The 17,662-nt window shown below is 34.9% G+C and overlaps 2 protein-coding genes across 7 annotated transcripts; one reads left to right on the top strand and one right to left on the bottom strand.

Annotated features, from left to right (window-relative positions):
* The first annotated feature begins 6,152 nt into the window (after positions 1-6,152).
* Positions 6,153-11,093, top strand: LOC130733793 (transmembrane 9 superfamily member 2-like). The gene is made up of 7 exons (XM_057586054.1): positions 6,153-6,858; positions 7,725-7,765; positions 7,868-8,456; positions 8,824-8,961; positions 9,286-9,442; positions 9,944-10,428; positions 10,526-11,093. The coding sequence occupies exons 1-7, from the start codon at positions 6,707-6,709 to the stop codon at positions 10,743-10,745; spliced, it is 1,782 nt and encodes a 593-aa protein (XP_057442037.1). The 5' UTR covers positions 6,153-6,706; the 3' UTR covers positions 10,746-11,093.
* A 365-nt stretch (positions 11,094-11,458) lies between these two features.
* Positions 11,459-17,419, bottom strand: LOC130733794 (pre-mRNA splicing factor SR-like 1). Of its 6 annotated transcripts, XM_057586058.1 has the most exons (6): positions 17,282-17,419; positions 16,336-16,710; positions 15,564-15,644; positions 14,949-15,020; positions 14,621-14,708; positions 12,485-12,624 (listed from the first exon to the last, which is right to left on the bottom strand). In XM_057586058.1, the coding sequence occupies exons 2-5, from the start codon at positions 16,621-16,623 to the stop codon at positions 14,640-14,642; spliced, it is 510 nt and encodes a 169-aa protein (XP_057442041.1). In that variant the 5' UTR covers positions 16,624-16,710; positions 17,282-17,419; the 3' UTR covers positions 12,485-12,624; positions 14,621-14,639. The 6 variants fall into 6 exon arrangements, 5 of the variants coding, with proteins under 5 accessions (XP_057442038.1, XP_057442040.1, XP_057442039.1 ...); XM_057586055.1 differs by lacking the exon at positions 14,621-14,708 and having other exon boundaries at positions 11,459-12,624; XR_009017638.1 differs by lacking the exon at positions 14,621-14,708 and having other exon boundaries at positions 12,582-12,624; positions 15,502-15,644.
* Positions 17,420-17,662: the final 243 nt, after the last annotated feature.

Below are 17,662 nucleotides of genomic sequence, written 5' to 3'. Positions count from 1 at the left end.
TCTTTAGTGAAGACGTTTTAAATGTCAAGGCTGGGTTTTTGTGAAGAACGATATGAACAAAAAGGAAAAAAGAGTAGAGGATCGAAAGGAAAAAGAGGAACAAAAAGTGAAAGGAAATCAAAATGGCAAAGGAAATGAAATTGCATTGAAAATTAAAGGTGAGAATCACATCACACTCTTAGTCTCTTTGTAGCCATATGTCACATGAGACTTGGAGGCATCCATGGAGAGTTTTGAGTAATTGTGTGAGTCTGAGTAATTTTACAATCAGATTCGCTACTTATAGAACTTGGAATGAAACTGCAACTAGATCCTACGGTAGAGATTAAATCTTAGAAAATAACTCCCTACACTAGAGCCATACACTTGGCATAATTACAAATAAAATAACTTGCAGCCACTTCCATTTTCCAAGCCACGTCCACGTTGCATCTTCAGTAAGTAACTGCCACATTTCCCTCTATTCCACTTCAATAGCCACTAACCCACTACTAATAGACATGTGTTTATTTAAAATAAACTGCTTAAGCCCACTAGTAATTTCCACTAACGGCTTATTCTAGTAAGTTCCACTTTGCTTCCAACACTTGCATTTCGTCTCTGATGTCGAAATTGATATTCTTCTCTTATCACCTTGAGCCAATATGTGTCGAAGCAAGCCACCTAGTTGTTAGTGGAGTTCTCCTCTGAATGTAACTAGTCTTTAATGAATCAAGAAGCTGATTGAATTCACCATGCATGCTGCCACGTTGTTTTCCCTTTGAACTTGGCATTAACATGATGCCATATTTTTCCACTTTAACAAATACTACTTGGTCGAAATACTAATCTAGTATATGACCATATAACTTCAACCATCATTTAGCAATTTAAATATGTGCCACATGATTCTCGACCCAATGCCAATATCATATTTCGACCACTTTGATATAATGAGTTTGTCAAATGAGTTTCGACCCAGTGACAATACCATTTTTCGACCAATATAGGAAAATAATAATAATTTGGTTGTAAAGGGTAAAAATTACACTAAAACATACCATGCATCCATGTACACCATATCTCAATGATTAATTTCCAAACCTGTAAATTTTGGTGTTAACACTAGGTAAAAACAAATGATTCCTACTAAAATGAGTCATAAAGTTGAGTTAAAACTTTTAAATAGGACCTATATTAGTTTTATTTAATAGAGAATATATTCAAAAAATATGTTATTTGTGAGTTGTGACCAAATAAAAAGTTTTCTGATTGAATCTAGATTGAGACATGGTCGAGTAGATCCGACGAACTGGCCTGATAATAAATATATGGATTTATTGGACAAATGAGTCTAATCAGATGACTTTCTGTTAACACCAAAATTTCCAAATGGTTAAATTAATCACTGAGATATGAAATATGTAAATGTTGTCAGTGTAGTTTATACTTTGCTGCCAAATTATTATTATTTACATATATTGGTCGAAATATGGTGGTGGCATGGGTTGAAATATTGTGTGACATATATTTACATTGCTAAGATTGAAGTTATATATGGTGTTGCTAGAGTAGTATTTCGACCCGGTAAAAAGATTATTTAGTCGACCCAAGTTTTAATAGTATATAAATCAAAGGAAAAGTATATTCTAGAATTTGGCTTGGTTAGTGTAAGAGGTCGAGAAACATGGACTGTGGGTCGAGATATATAGTAAGCCAAAGGGAAAAGCATGACTTTGATCTAATATGTATTGTCCATTCAATATATGAGAAGCACCACATAGATCCAAGTTTAATATGCAATGTGCATAAAGGCATTTCCATGCATCATGCAAGATTCATTTTATATTAAGAAATAGTAGAACTTGGCATCGTGTTGATGGCAGGATTATGGTCGAAGACATTTCCAAACTTGCCAAGTACTAAGCATTTTATTACTAATATTTCGACTATATTTTCAACATCAATTGAAACTATTTCTTCGACCCAAAATGAAAGAAAAGAAGCCGAGCAGCAAGAGATGAAGATTCACAGCTAGCAAAGAAGTGGTTACAAGAGAAGCAGTTATTGGAAGGTGGTGCAAGTTACTACAACAGTAGATATGCCAAGTGTATGGCTTTAATATAGGAAGTTCTTTTCTGTTTTAGTATTATCCGTAGGATTAAAATAGTAGTTTTATTCCAAGTTCTATAAATAGAACTTCTATTTGTAAAATAATCAGATTTCACCCATTTAGGCTCTTCGACTCTGAAAGCCAACAAGTCAATCACACAGACAAATGGCAATTAGGAGATCTTGAGCATGATTGTGGTGTAATCTCATTTACTTTGCATTTCAATTCATATTGTTTCATCTTTTCTTATTTTTTCTCTTTTATTTTTCCTTCATTTGTCTCAATTTCTTTACTTCAACCTGTTCTTTATGAAAAAATCTGGAATTGACACTCAAACGTTTTCACCAAAGAACCCAAGAGGACTCGAATCCAGTCCCTAGATTGATCATTGGATTCTCTATTTGTTTTACCAAAATTTGGTGTAAACAAATTGGCACACCTGGTGGGACAAGTTTTGTGAAAACTAAATTTTTCAAAGTGTCGCATGCACAGTTGATTTGATTTTGATTTCGTGAAATTAAATCAACTTGTTTAATTATTGGACGATTGTGAATTTAGAATCTGGAATTCAATTCAAGGCCTCGTGACTAGATTTCTAGTCTTGGTTCAATTCTTCCATCTGACACGGTTTGTTGGATAAAAAGGCTATATATATTTTCAATTTTAATTGGAGGAAGAAAGCATTTCGATCTCAAATTCAGAAGGAGATTTTTTATTTTTAGTTTTTATGAAAATGTCTCATAACGAATTGAAGACTTCAGTGATTTCCAACTTTGTTGTAAGCCTTGTGCATTGGAAAAGTTTAGTTTTTATGGATAATAATGCTTCAAGTTTTGGGATTTCAAGTTTGAGAATTCCATACATGATACATCCAGTATCACTTCTACGAAAAGGTATTGGTTGAAGCATGAACACCTTGATTTGAATTTCGGCCTATGTGGCCGAAAATAAAAGAAAACGGTCTTCGTGACCGAAATCAATAATATAGGCACTATAATTCGATCAATCATGTTGAATATTAATATTTCGACCTTAATATTTAAGTTTTCCTTTGTGGTCGAAGAATATATTAACGGTGTTCAAGCATATTGTTATAGTCAAGAGACACTCTGCAATGTACATTTTGGTCTTTCTCATCCAAAATCCATTTTGACTCAGTTAGTATATATAATGTTCAATGTACTGGACAATGGCCTTTTATTATTAAGATTTTAAGGCTTTGAAAAGCAACGAGTAATTGACATTGAACTATTGTCAATTACATTGAAAGTATATTTTAGAAATTGACATTTTGGTCGAACTTTGACATTGTCTTGGGGTCGAAATTATAGAAGCTTTGGAATTATGGTGCTTCAAATGTGATACATATATAGTTAATATAAAATGGTTGTGTTAGTATACTATCATGGTCGAAGGCTGTTGAGGTGTTAAATATGATGATGCAAAGCATTCGAAAACAAGGATATCACTTGAAGAAAATTCAGTACTCTTCGATGCCAGTAGGGAGAGAAATTGGTTGTGATTAAAAGCCAATAAATGTGATTATAGAAGGCTCAAAAGCCTCACCAAGTTTAAATTTAGTAAAAGTGGTCGAATTAACTAGAGTATATTCCGACCAAGCTTTTGTACTTCGATCAAGTATATTTCGACCAAGATTTGTAAAAATATTAGATCATTGCTTCGACCCCATACAGGAAGACAATAGTCGAGTAAAGAAGGTCAATAATTATATGGCTCAAATTGTTTCAAAGTCCTTACCTTGTTTGAATTTGGTCGAAAAAATGTAAAGAAAAAGATGGCTAAGTTTTCAAAGAAAGCCATACAATGTTTAATCAATTTTGGTGACATGACTCAAAATGTTATTCCTCTCACTTTTTTCGAGAAACAACATTTTGGGGGGCCTCTGTTAACACCAAAATTTCCAAATGGTTAAATTAATCACTGAGATATGAAATATGTAAATGTTGTCAGTGTAGTTTATACTTTGCTGCCAAATTATTATTATTTACATATATTGGTCGAAATATGGTGGTGGCATGGGTTGAAATATTGTTTGACATATATTTACATTGCTAAGATTGAAGTTATATATGGTGTTGCTAGAGTAGTATTTCGACCCGGTAAAACGATTATTTAGTCGACCCAAGTTTTAATAGTATATAAATCAAAGGAAAAGTATTTTCTAGAATTTGGCTTGGTTAGTGTAACAGGTCGAGAAACATGGACTGTGGGTCGAGATATATAGTAAGCCAAAGGGAAAAGCATGACTTTGATCTAATATGTATTGTCCATTCAATATATGAGAAGCACCACATAGATCCAAGTTTAATATGCAATGTGCATAAAGGCATTTCCATGCATCATGCAAGATTCATTTTATATTAAGAAATAGTAGAACTTGGCATCGTGTTGATGGCAGGATTATGGTCGAAGACATTTCCAAACTTGCCAAGTACTAAGCATTTTATTACTAATATTTCGACTATATTTTCAACATCAATTGAAACTATTTCTTCGACCCAAAATGAAAGAAAAGAAGCCGAGCAGCAAGAGATGAAGATTCACAGCTAGCAAAGAAGTGGTTACAAGAGAAGCAATTATTGGAAGGTGGTGCAAGTTACTACAACAGTAGATATGCCAAGTGTATGGCTTTAATATAGGAAGTTCTTTTCTGTTTTAGTATTATCCGTAGGATTAAAATAGTAGTTTTATTCCAAGTTCTATAAATAGAACTTCTATTTGTAAAATAATCAGATTTCACCCATTTAGGCTCTTCGACTCTGAAAGCCAACAAGTCAATCACACAGACAAATGGCAATTAGGAGATCTTGAGCATGATTGTGGTGTAATCTCATTTACTTTGCATTTCAATTCATATTGTTTCATCTTTTCTTATTTTTTCTCTTTTATTTTTCCTTCATTTGTCTCAATTTCTTTACTTCAACCTGTTCTTTATGAAAAAATCTGGAATTGACACTCAAACGTTTTCACCAAAGAACCCAAGAGGACTCGAATCCAGTCCCCAGATTGATCATTGGATTCTCTATTTGTTTTACCAAAATTTGGTGTAAACACTTTCCTTCCAATCCAACCATGTTCGATTCGGATACCAGATTTGAGAATAAATCCATCAGAACCAACCCGATAACCGGATATATAATAATTTAAAAATAATTAAATGTTTGTTCACAATAAATACTAAATGTAAAGTTGAAAAACATACTAACCCTTTACTTTTCTCTCTTTTACTTTTTGTTATTTCCTATTTGACTATTTGTCATTTGATATTATTATATGGTACTATTTCATGCTATTTGGTACAATTTTCGTGTCATTTTCATGCTACTTGGTACCATAAAAGATATATCAACTTTTTGTGTTTTTTTTTCTTCTAATTTTGTACTATTTTTATGGTGATTTGATGAACCTGCCCGTTCCAACCCGACTTTGGGTCCAAAGGTGAAAGCTCATGAAATCTTCAACCCAATCCGAGCAGTTTTTAGGTTAAATATTCACCAAATCCAATCCATGTGCACCCTTATTAAGAGTCATACAATCAAGGAAAACTCATAAGTTTTAGCTAATAATGAAAAGAGAAAGATTAGTAGGCTTTTTTCTCTCCTTTGAGACATGTATTTTCCATGGGATGTGTCTTTTTTTAGTCGGAAACATGTTCTTTTAAATACACTCTTGAACACATTTTAGATAATTAGTATATTTTAAAAATAAAATAAAAATCAATGCATTTTTTAAAAAGTGATCAATCTATGAGGCAAGCATTGATTTTTTAAAAAATAGACAAAGGGTGTGGAAGAGTGTATATGAAAGAGTGTAATTATAGCACTCTTCTCATAAAAATTGTATTGGAAAAAACACATATAGGACTGAAAAAATGCTCTTCAACTAAGGTCATTAAAATAAAGTCAATGGTTGGGGTGGGTAGTTCACATGGTTGAGCTAAGGGTAATAGTAGGTGAAGGGTCAGGGTTCGAACCTTAAGGAGGGATAATTTGTACTAATTTACTAACAACTAACATTTACCTATAAAAAAATTAAAATAAAGTCAAATCATACAGATCCAATTCTTTGCCTATATAAAAAAAAACAGATCTAATTAAAAAAATGTTTTGAGAAATATGTAATTAGAATTGTTCCATATAAAAGTAACAGTTGGTAAAAAAAATTATTTGTCCTGTCATGGAAAGGAACCTTACCACTAAACAAATCTAGAAGAGTGACACAGAAGTGGAGATTCCCATGTACATAAATACCAACATGTTGAAAGCACAAGAGTCAAGGCATGATGTCATTGTGCCATTTGTGATTTGTTTGTGTTATTAGACAAGTACTTGTCCTCATTCGCCATTCAAGAAGATGATTCATTTTCAAATCCTAAGAAAACATCCATCATTCTTCACCTTGTAAAATATTCATACAAATTCATATCTTTTGTACTCTTTTTTTCTTCCTTTTGTTTGAAGGAAGTAACGTGGAAATTCCTTCTCTTCTTCTTCCCATGCACTTGTCTGGGTTACGAGCATAGGAAGAAGCCATTGCATTGCAGAATCACTCTCTCTGTCTCTCTGTCTCTCTGTATGTGTGTCTGTATTTATCATGAAAAAGTCAATGACATGTTTGGGTGGTGCCATTGTGATCCTATGTTGCTGCATAAGACATGTCACATCTGATGCATTAGATCATCGTTACAAAGAAGGAGATTCAGTCCCTTTTTATGCCAACAAGGTGGGACCCTTTCACAATCCCAGGTCAGATTTTCAATCTCTCTCACTCTCACTATCATTTCTGCTTCAAAACATTTCAATCCCAATGTTCCTGAAATGATATTAGAGGGGGGAAAAACATTTTTTTTGGGTTGTGTTGTGATGGGGTTATTACCATTCTAGAATGAGATTTCCTCTGGGATTTGGATGCATTGGCTCTTTCATCCCAAAGTGTTGTTCTGAGTTTTATGTAATAAACATCCAATAACCGTGTCAATTTATGGTGTGGATTTAGAACATGTGCTAGAATGATGGCGCCAATCAAAACAATGTGTTGAATTCTGGTTTTCTTTGATCACTGAGAACTAGTCATTTGAATGAACCAATTGAATGAATTCTTCAAGCTGTGACATCAGTTATGACTTATTAATTATTATAGTGAGACCTCCAGTTTCACTGTAAAATCTCAAAATCAGATTTATTAGTTTGCTTTGCTTCAATGTCAAATTGTAGACAGTGTTCAATGTAAGCTTTTAAAGAATTCAAGCCACCAGGATGGCAGAGTTTAGCTCAAATTGTTTTAATATGACTTACCTTGATAATCAAGTAATGCTGTAATGTAACACATCTCTTCCATTTGATCACACACCATTTCATTCTATTTCTTTTACTAAAGTTTGATTTACTATTTTTTATGCGAAAGAATATTGCATTTCTGTTTCGCTGAAAGGCTACTGAATTCTTGAATTTTGCATTAGAAAATAATCTACATCCTTATGTATAAGAATGGATATTAAAATAGTGTAACACTTATTAATTTCTAAAGCATTAAGTTATCATGACTTTCTTCCTTATAATAGGCTGACTTTGATAATTCTTTGTGCTTTCCCTGATTCCTTTGAATGCCACAGTGAGACATACAGATACTATGACCTTCCCTTTTGCTCACCAGGTTAGCCAACGAGGATCATTCTTTTTCTTTTTCCCTTCATTTCCTACTATATTGTCTTTGTTTCTCACTACTCCTTATAATTCCAAAGCTTGTTGGATGCAGCTAATGTGGAAGAAAAGAAAGAAGATCTTGGTGAAATTTTGAATGGGGATCGTTTAGTTGTTGCTCCTTTTAAATTGGATTTCCAAATTGATAAAGAACCTGAGAGCTTCTGCAGAAAGAGGCTAACAAGAAAAGAGGTTGCTCAATTCAGATTTGCAGTCTTGAAGGACTATTTTTACCAGATGTACTATGATGACTTGCCAATTTGGGGTTTCCTTGGAAGATTTGACAGTGATGACAAAGATGATCCAACTGTGGCTACTTCAGTATATCTTTTCAAGCATGTCCACTTTGAGATCCTGCACAATAAAGATCGAATCATCGATGTTTTCATTCGAAATGATCCGAATGAAGTTGTGGACTTGACAGAAAATAGAGAAGTGAATGTGGACTTCACATATTCTGCTAAATGGACTCAAACAGATATTCCATTTGAGAAGAGGCTTGAGAAATACTCACAGACGTCCTCATTGTCAGACCACTTGGAAATCCATTGGTTTTCTATCATTAACTCATGTGTGACTGTTATCCTCTTGACTGGATTCCTTGCCATAATTCTCATGCGTGTGCTCAAGAATGATTTTGTCAAGTAAGAGAATCATTCTCATTCACTGATCTCAGCTGTGTGTATTTTCATTGATTTAGGGTTCTTAGGGTAATCAGCTTATGGAAATAAACGCTTATCACATAAGCATTTTTTCCTAAATATACTCAAAATAGATTATAGGTAGGTGTAAGTGCTTATTCATTTGTTAATCTGAGCAGCTTATGAAAATAAACTCCTTATACGTAGGTCATGAGCTATTTGCATATACTCTGCTAGACATTTGCATAAGTGTTTGTGAGAGTGGATGGAAGCTTATGCTATAAAATAAATTTAAATTAGCTCTTCCAACTGAGGCTTTGAATTTTTTAGCTTGTGGAACTTATTGCCTCAACTATTCCAAATATGACAGATTTGCTCCCGATGAGGAGGCACATGATGAACAGGATGAGAGTGGATGGAAGTATATTCATGGTGATGTGTTCAGGTACCCAAGATACAAGTCTTTGTTTGCAGCAGCACTTGGAACAGGCTCCCAGCTATTTACACTGTAAGTTAGTTAACCTCTCAATTACGTGTTCGGATTCTTTGCACTCAGGAAATCTTGCATTTGGTCAAGTTAGGGGGGTCCACAGTCGTCCGACCAAGATTGTATGGTTCAGATTTAAAGAAATTACTTTAAGTGTGTAGTAACTTCTTTAGTTCTGAGCCGACCAATCTTTATCGGACGACTGTAGACCCTAACTTCACCATCTAGGATTCTTGGACAGCAGGGAATTCGGGTACCTCAAGCACTTATCTTTCAAAGTTTTTTTTTTTTCTTGGCCTTGTATTGTTCAGCTCTTGTAACCATGTATCTTTGCTCCTGTTTCAGTGCAATATTCATCTTTATGCTAGCTCTAGTTGGTGTTTTCTATCCATACAACAGGGGAGCTCTGTTTACTGCACTTGTTGTCATATATGCACTAACATCTGGCATTGCTGGCTACTCTGCATCTTCTTTCTATTACATGATTGAAGGGAAAAACTGGGTACATCACCACACCTTTGACAGCATATATCATTGCGGCTCCACATACTTGTTTTGACTACTTAACTCAGTGTTCACATTCTTGCTAAATTTCTTCATGATAGCAGCATATTGTCTAGTTTACTGGTTTTGAAATCCCATAACTCTCCACATGGATCAAACAGATTCTTGATGATAATCCTAAACCATGTTCTTTTTTTTTACTTTCTAGTCAATGTTTTGATTAGGTAAACTGATAATCAAGGAATCTGTTTGATAAAAGCATGTCTGGAACAGCTTCGCGTTCCTCATAATCAATTCTAACACCCTGAAACTACTCACAAAAACTTCTCCCCTTAATTGATTTTGGCTTCAGAAATTAGAATCAATTGTAAAGAATTTCTAAACACATACTTAGTTGCCTTTCCCTTACAGTTACCACAGTTGAAATTTGAAAGAACACTGCAGAAAGCACAAGCCTAAATGAAACACACTGATCAAGTTTTGGTTTCTTGCTTGCCAGGTGAAAATTTTGGTGCTAACTGGGAGCCTGTTCTCTGGACCTTTGTTCTTGACATTCTGCTTTCTCAATACTGTTGCACTTGCCTATAACTCCACTGCAGCACTACCATTTGGAACAATTGTCGTTATTTTCCTCATATGGACTCTTGTAACCTCACCTTTACTAGTATTGGGTGGGATTGCTGGTAAGAATAGCCGATCAGAGTTTCAGACTTCCTGTCACACCAACAAGTACCCCAGAGAGATCCCACAACTACCTTGGTACCGTAGAACTCTTGCTCAAATGGCCATGGCAGGGTTTTTGCCATTCAGTGCCATTTACATTGAACTCTTCTACATATTTGCTAGTGTGTGGGGTCACCAGATTTACACCATATACAGCATTTTGTTCATTGTTTTCATCATCCTCTTGATTGTCACTGCCTTCATCACTGTAGCATTGACATACTTTCAGCTTGCTGCTGAGGATCATGAATGGTGGTGGAGGTATATGTATAATGCAACATCAAGAGTTCATCACTATTTTGTCTTGTAATTCAAGTTCCCCAATTCTTTAACTTATTCATTTTTGGCATAATTTCAGGTCTTTCCTTTGTGGTGGATCAACCGGCTTGTTCATATATGGGTACTGCATATATTACTACCATGCAAGATCAGATATGTCTGGATTCATGCAAACCTCTTTCTTTTTTGGCTACATGGCATGCATTTGCTATGGTTTCTTTCTCATGCTTGGAACAGTCGGTTTCCGGGCTTCTTTTATCTTTGTTCGTCACATATATTGTTCTATCAAGTGTGAATAGCCAAAAGCTCACTGGCATCTACCAGATGCTTTCTTTTCCTTGTTGTAGTGATACAGAAAAATGTCCTCAGTTCATATTGCAAATGGTTTACCAAGAGAGGATGATAGGAGAAGCTGAAAAAGTTGGCATGCTTTACACAATTGTTGAATCCCTGATTTCTTTCACAACATCAGATAGTTAGATAGTATGGTAAAACATACATGACAGTAGAGTAATCCACAAAATTCATTCCTTGGAAATATAGAAGAGAAACCTTTTTTGCACTTCTTTTTTCAGATAGTTTAGGCTTTCAGCATTGTATTATTTGCAACCTAATTGGTGAAATGATTCATTGGTACCTTTCTACTATCTATTATGTGCAATTTATTTGTCTTCTGGGGAGATTTACTGTGAAAGGTTAAAACTCTATCCATAAAAATTTGATATACTGCTCTAGAAGGAAATCGAAAAGATTAAAAATTAAGCCAAAAGGGGGGAAGAAAGCAAGCGCCATGCGATGTCTATTAAATTGAAGTAGACTCTTAAATAATTTTATGCTTATTTATCCAAATAAAGAAAAACCACTAACGATTTTCAAATGATGTACTCTAATTTTGATCCAAATTAGAATCCAAACTTTCCATCAATGGCATTTGTCCTACTGTACGCACAGTATAATAACATCAGAACATCGCAATCAAATTTTATCAACCTCCCGAAGGTGCTGCAAGAACTTTAACTCAATAAAAGTATTTAGTTTCAACTAATCAATGGAAGCATGGAAGTTTAGGAACATAGAACCATCTTTAGTCTAAAATTTGCGATTACAAAGCATGAAAATTCAATGCACCACGAATAAATTTTGGTATACATTATCTATATATGCTGATATAGATAGCAATGTCAGTCAAGAGATACAAGGCAGCAGCAGGGGAAGATCCAATATGCTTTTTTTGGTGAAAATTATCCAATATCTGATACAAGCATTCCTTTATATCTCTCAATACTTCCAACTAGAACCACCAAGTCTAATAACCTCTTCGCCTCCACTATCCCTTCTGGGAACTCTTTCCATGTTGGCATCTCCTTTATTATCACTTACATCTCCATACATATCTTTTAGTTTGGCTAGATTACTTGATGCAGATGTCTTCTTACTTGCTTCTCCCTGTGGACTGGAACGTGATTCAAATCGTACAGTCCCAGCTTGGCTCCGACTCCTGCTCCTGCTCCTACTTCTACTCCGGCTTCTGCTCCTACTACGATAGTGTTTACTACCATTAACGCTGCTGTGGTCATAATCCCGGCTACTTTCTCTATCTGAGTACCTAGACCTCCTATCATAATCATAACTCCGCACACTATCTCTTTCTCGCTCTTTATCCCTTCTAATTCTGTCCCTCTCATAATCCCTATCGTGGTCACGATCCCTGTATCTTTCACGGTCTCGCTCTCTGTCCCGGTCCCTGTTCCTATCTTGATCACGATATCTGTCCCTATCACGATCCCTATCCCTTTCATGGTCCCGATCCATATCCCTAGACTGTGACCGGGCTCGCTCCCTATCCCTATCAGGATATTCACGGCTCTGGCTGCGGCGACTACTTGGAGATCTCCTTACATCATCACTGCCATTTCTTTCATGAGGAGCTGGAGGTAATGTACGGCGGATAGGTGAAGAATCCCTTGTCGAGGCACGATGGGGAGCCCGCTGACCAAAAGAGACTGACAGGGCAGCTTTCACAGAAGGTGGTCTACGTGCAGTGTCATCAGAACCATGACGGGTGGTTTCCCCTGTTGTGCCAGCATGTGTAGTAGGATGCTTCAACTTTTCCAAATAAGACACAATCTGCCGCATTACAGGAACTGGGATGCGAGGAAAGAGTGTATCGAAGTAGTACTGCAACAACAGAACAGAATCATCAATGTGCTTCCTTACAGTGAAGTTGTATTATCAGGAATATAAAGACTCAAATAAAATTTGGGCATTGCATCATTGAATTGCCAGAGAAAATGCTTGTGTACCATGCACGATACAAAATTAAAAAAAATTAAAAAATCAACATATAGAACACAAATATGACAACTGCTATGAAGAGGTCGCAACTTAACCCAAAGAAACAGTAAGTAGCATTGATTATATACAGACTACTCAGAAAGAATAGTAAGAACAAGATTGTGCACATGTCCGGTTACTAGGATAAGGTTAGGAACAGCAGAAAAGTGAGAATCCTAATTGATCAGAAAGACAAAATTGCAAGAGTAATTATGAAGCCAATCCATATATACAATAATCAAAAATTGATTAAAAAATCCTATTGAAAGAATTTACTAGGGAATCAAATAGAGCAGCGTAGTAGAAGCGTTTGAAGTCATGTCCAGAGTCCTTCCTTTCATTAAATTTAAAAGGATGATCAGATATTCAGAATTTCATATTTTAAAGTTCTTGAACTTGCTACTTCTATATTTAAACCAAGAATATGAATATGTGTGAATCATTCAATTTCAAAACATCATTTAGGAACATAAAGCCCCCCCCTCCCCCAGCGCTTTCCAGTAAGAGAAACAGGTACCCCATATCCCAGAAAAATATTCATTTATGGAAAAAGAAAGGGTTGCCATTGCCCAAAATATCATAAATCTTTGGTACTGCTTCACAGTTCTCAGCATACTGTATCAATTCAGAAAGTCAGCAATCAGTATTCTAAAACCCTCTTACAATTAGACACCAACAAGCCAGCCATTACAAAGAACTTCAAACTACCTCTCGCGTCTAGACCTCGGAACAAGGAACATGTCAACTAATCGAGTATAAAAGTATATGCAAAAATGTCAGCAAGTTCTTTTATAGTAATCAAGTATAAGAGTACATGCAAAAATGTTATGCAAATGGCATGGTAATATTAACATGAATAAAAGACATTTGACAATGAACCTCCCATGTTACCGGATGGACAGCTGCGCATTACATAATAGTAGTTAGTATGTGTCTACATGATAATAGTGCCATGCCAGCAGATGTTACAAATTATTTCTTTTATGTTATAACTATCGAATACACATATTGCAATTAGAAATAAATTATTCACCACTCTTGCCTAAATCATTCTCCGAAATCTCAAAGAAATTAAGCTACATAAAGGATAACCTTAAAAGAATAAAAGACAAATAGAACAAACAGGAATAAATACTCCTCCCGAGACTTAAAAACATGTCAACTGCAGACACAAGTACTGAAGGTGTAAAAGTGAGAACTGGATTTATCTAGCATTATGCAAAAGAAAGTTATCATCGCAAAAAATCAACTGGTACATAAAATTTGCAGGTGAGACAAGAATATAAAATTGTTGATATGAAGGACAAATATTAGCTAAACCTCCAAAGGACAATGAAGAAAAGATGATACGACAGATGGGAAAAAACTCATTTTGGTCCCCGAAAGATACACTTGTTATTAATTTGTCCCTGATACTCTCCTTCGTTCTTGATTTTCAATAACAGACACTTTTTTTTCATTCCAAATTCAATCTTTATTCTTGGTTTCTCAATCTCCCTATGTCTAGCAATTTGATCCCTCAAGTTCAGATATACTAATGTCAGTAATGTGCAGACTCGATGGAAGATATGAAGTACTGGGGATTCGTATTTTGAGGGATCAACCTAATCTTAACAGAATTAATTGATAACTTCTGACTTTCAGCGACCAAAGTAAGTTCTACTCTAAAACAACTAGATGAAGAAAAACCTCACTTCTAACTGGAAACTAGAGTGTAGTGATCTTAGAAAAAGATAATAAAAAAAACCGTGAAAGAAAAAAGGAAGATACTTTTGAACTAGTACTTATCAGAAATTACTGGTAGGTGTAAAATGTTCATGTCCAAAGATACTGAAAGCACCTCATACTGTTACTCCAAATTATGGAATGAGGACGAACGTGTCTGCATTGGCCATCTTGGGATGCATCTGGGTTCTGGTTGCAGAGCTCTGAACACAGAACTCTCAGTTTAACTAGTCAGCACTTGAGTCAAATGTTTTTTTCCCATTGCCCTTGTATGACATTACATCTAAAAATCTCTATATCAAGGGGTCAGGGTTTATTTGCTCTTATCATGTAAATGCAATTAATTGTCTACAAGCAAAATCAAAGCATGAGTCGAAAGAGGTTAAACTAGGAACCATGCTCTCAAGTAAACTTTAGACAGATATATTATAATAAGAACGAACCTGTCCAAGGAGCAAATCACGGATATATACACCCATTGTAGTCATTCGTCCATTAGATCCAGGAGAAAATTCCTGTAATAAAGGACCATAATTTTAATATAAATAATAACTTGCATAGCACTTTCAGATGGTATCACAAGAATAGATGATAATTCAAGAAAACTGAAACCCAACAAGTAAACTATTATTCTTGGAAAAAGGACCATTTACGCACAAAATATAAATTAATAACAAAATCTTTATAGATTTGTTTAAAACTACATCTGGCACACAAAAAGTATTGACAAGGCAAGCTATTTGCATAGTTCCATAAATAGTGGTTAGCCAAGTAGAAAATAGAATATTACGAAAAATTAAAGGTGTGTGAGTGTGACATCAAAGTTCCAACACCTTGATCAAAATCCTTGTAGATAAAATCAAATTTGAGTCATGGGGGAAGTGCATGTAAATGCAAAAACGACAACATTCGATTTATTTTAAGTCAAATAATGAAAAAAAAAACAAATATAATTATCAGAGCACAGTAAGAAGAAAGAGACAATAGATCAAAAACCTAATAAATGTCAATGGACGATAGACTTCTGGGTCTTTGGATCAAAAACCATATCCTCATACCTCATCATCCTTTATATATGGTTCAAACCAGCTCCACAGAGTCTTTGGATCAGCAACATATCTCAGATAGAGAAATCCCACCTATAAACAATAAAAGGAATCAATGCAAAGCATAAGATAAACAGATAGGAAATAAAAACAACCAAGAAACTTGACATGGACCCAAAAAATTAAAAAATAATGTAGAAAAGCAGCTGAAGAAAACCTCTTATTATGATGCCAGGTAGAATACAACCAAATCATCCATTGTCTCATTAAACAAAACTCGAGATCAGGAGAAGGAAGTACAAGATGCAAGTTAGTGCCTTCCTAACATCGTGAAAATTAGAAGTAAAAAGGCAGAGATGTAATTGGTGCATTGAAAAAATCGTTTAAGCATATGATCCTATGATATATCTACTATCTCCTAATCTTAACTACCTTACATTGGAAATTCAACAAACCCACTAACACACTCAACTCAGACTCAATTATGATAATTTAAGATATATTACAACAAGCAAGTGAATCATATACAATCAAAACAAATTGTATCATGAGTCATGAGAATTAATCTTCTCTTGACACACAAGATGGCCAATTATGAAGGTAAGTATGAATTCATCAGATCCTACAAATATATAATTATGAAAAAGATATTCATGCATAAAGCAAAAAACAAAACTACATCCACAAACAAAAATGAACCACAATGAACACACGATTTTTTCATTTCTCACCACTTAAACCAGAAAAGTCCCCTATACATTTTCAGGAGCTTCTACATACATACCGCTCTTATGTAAGGAGAATCAGGGTGTTTCAACAGCCCGTGCATTTGTTTGACAGTGAGCTTCATCGTAAAGAACTTGTAGAGAAGACAGAAAGAAGTCGAAGGACCACGACAATTCCCCGTCATCCACGGTTCCACATGATCAACTTGATTGTAGATCTCATCAATAACTTCATGGTATGTTTTTAAGCGATAGAGCTCCTTGAAGTAATCAGACGACAGAATATTCATGCAAAGAACTTTCTCAAGCAAGGACTCAATCGGCCTGCCAGACGTCTGTATCTCCATGATGGGTCACAAAATAAGTCACTACTCCCCAAGTTAGAATTTCAAAATATCAACTTTCAGCACCAATATGAAGTCACAATCCCATTCCTACACCAGAAAAGAAAACAAGAGTGTCAAAATTCAAACTAGAAATAAAATTACAGTAAAGTGAATGTAACAAGAAAAAAAAAAGCCTATAGTTTGATTTCAATTTTCAACCACAAGTACACCTATTAGAGAAAGACACAAAGTTACTTATTTTCAAAGCAAAAAAGCTCATTTGCTGCAAAAATTATAACAAATAATGAAAAAACAAAAACACACAAAATTTAACATATTTGATTGAAATAAATCCGCTGAAAGAGACAAACTTTATCTACTACTACCAATAATTCCGCTAATAATTCACTAAGATAAAATAAAAAACCTAAATGAATGAAATCAGCAAGTTAATTGAAACCATATTCAAGACATGAATTGAAATCAAAAAGAAGAAAGGTGCACAATCACAGGCGCGTGAAGAACCCTAGAACCGAACAAAATTGAAATCCCCTTTATGCAGAATTGTTGAAATTTGGTAGAAATTGAGATTTGGAATTTTGAAAAGAAACAAGGTGATGCAGAGGGAAAAGGTGAAGAAACAAGGGAAGCGCGCAAAAGCGAGTTACAGAGAACGCACCAATTGAGAAGACAGAAAGGGGGTTACGAACCCTAGTTCTTGATGCTGAACGCAACCTGTAGCAAGAGAGGAAATTTCAATGTGTCTTTGGCTTCAGGTTATGTATTGTGTGGACCGGACCAGTGCCACCCGACCGGCTCACATACATGTATTATTCCTAGTGTGATTTATTTAATTTAAATATGTTTTTAGTCTTGTAAATATTATAGCAAATATTTTTTAGTTTGGAATTTCTATAAATATACATCTTTTTTAACAAATAAATATATGTTGTTATAGTCAGGAATGATGCGCCGTGTTTCTTCATCTCATATTGGAAAACCTGGTTGACAGGTCACATTTTGGGAAGATTCATGAATGAGTCTGGCTTAGATTGGCCGA

The sequence above is a fragment of the Lotus japonicus genome, chromosome 1 (genome assembly GCF_012489685.1).
Source record: "Lotus japonicus ecotype B-129 chromosome 1, LjGifu_v1.2".
Taxonomy (NCBI): domain Eukaryota; kingdom Viridiplantae; phylum Streptophyta; class Magnoliopsida; order Fabales; family Fabaceae; genus Lotus; species Lotus japonicus.
The sequence above is the reverse complement of the archived record's forward strand: the minus strand, read 5'-3'. Positions and strand labels throughout refer to the sequence as shown.

Excerpts from the sequence above, each read along its gene's own strand:
- LOC130733794 (XM_057586055.1), bottom strand. The coding sequence starts at position 16,623 with ATGGAGATACAGACGTCTGGCAGGCCGATTGAGTCCTTGCTTGAGAAA. Across the intron at positions 15,645-16,335 it reads ATTCTCCTTACATAAGAGCG|GTGGGATTTCTCTATCTGAG; the intron begins GTATGTATGTAG and ends TATTGTTTATAG. Across the intron at positions 12,625-14,948 it reads GTGATTTGCTCCTTGGACAG|TACTACTTCGATACACTCTT; the intron begins GTTCGTTCTTAT and ends CTGTTGTTGCAG.
- LOC130733793 (XM_057586054.1), top strand. The coding sequence starts at position 6,707 with ATGAAAAAGTCAATGACATGTTTGGGTGGTGCCATTGTGATCCTATGT. Across the intron at positions 9,443-9,943 it reads TGATTGAAGGGAAAAACTGG|GTGAAAATTTTGGTGCTAAC; the intron begins GTACATCACCAC and ends CTTGCTTGCCAG. Across the intron at positions 10,429-10,525 it reads GATCATGAATGGTGGTGGAG|GTCTTTCCTTTGTGGTGGAT; the intron begins GTATATGTATAA and ends GCATAATTTCAG.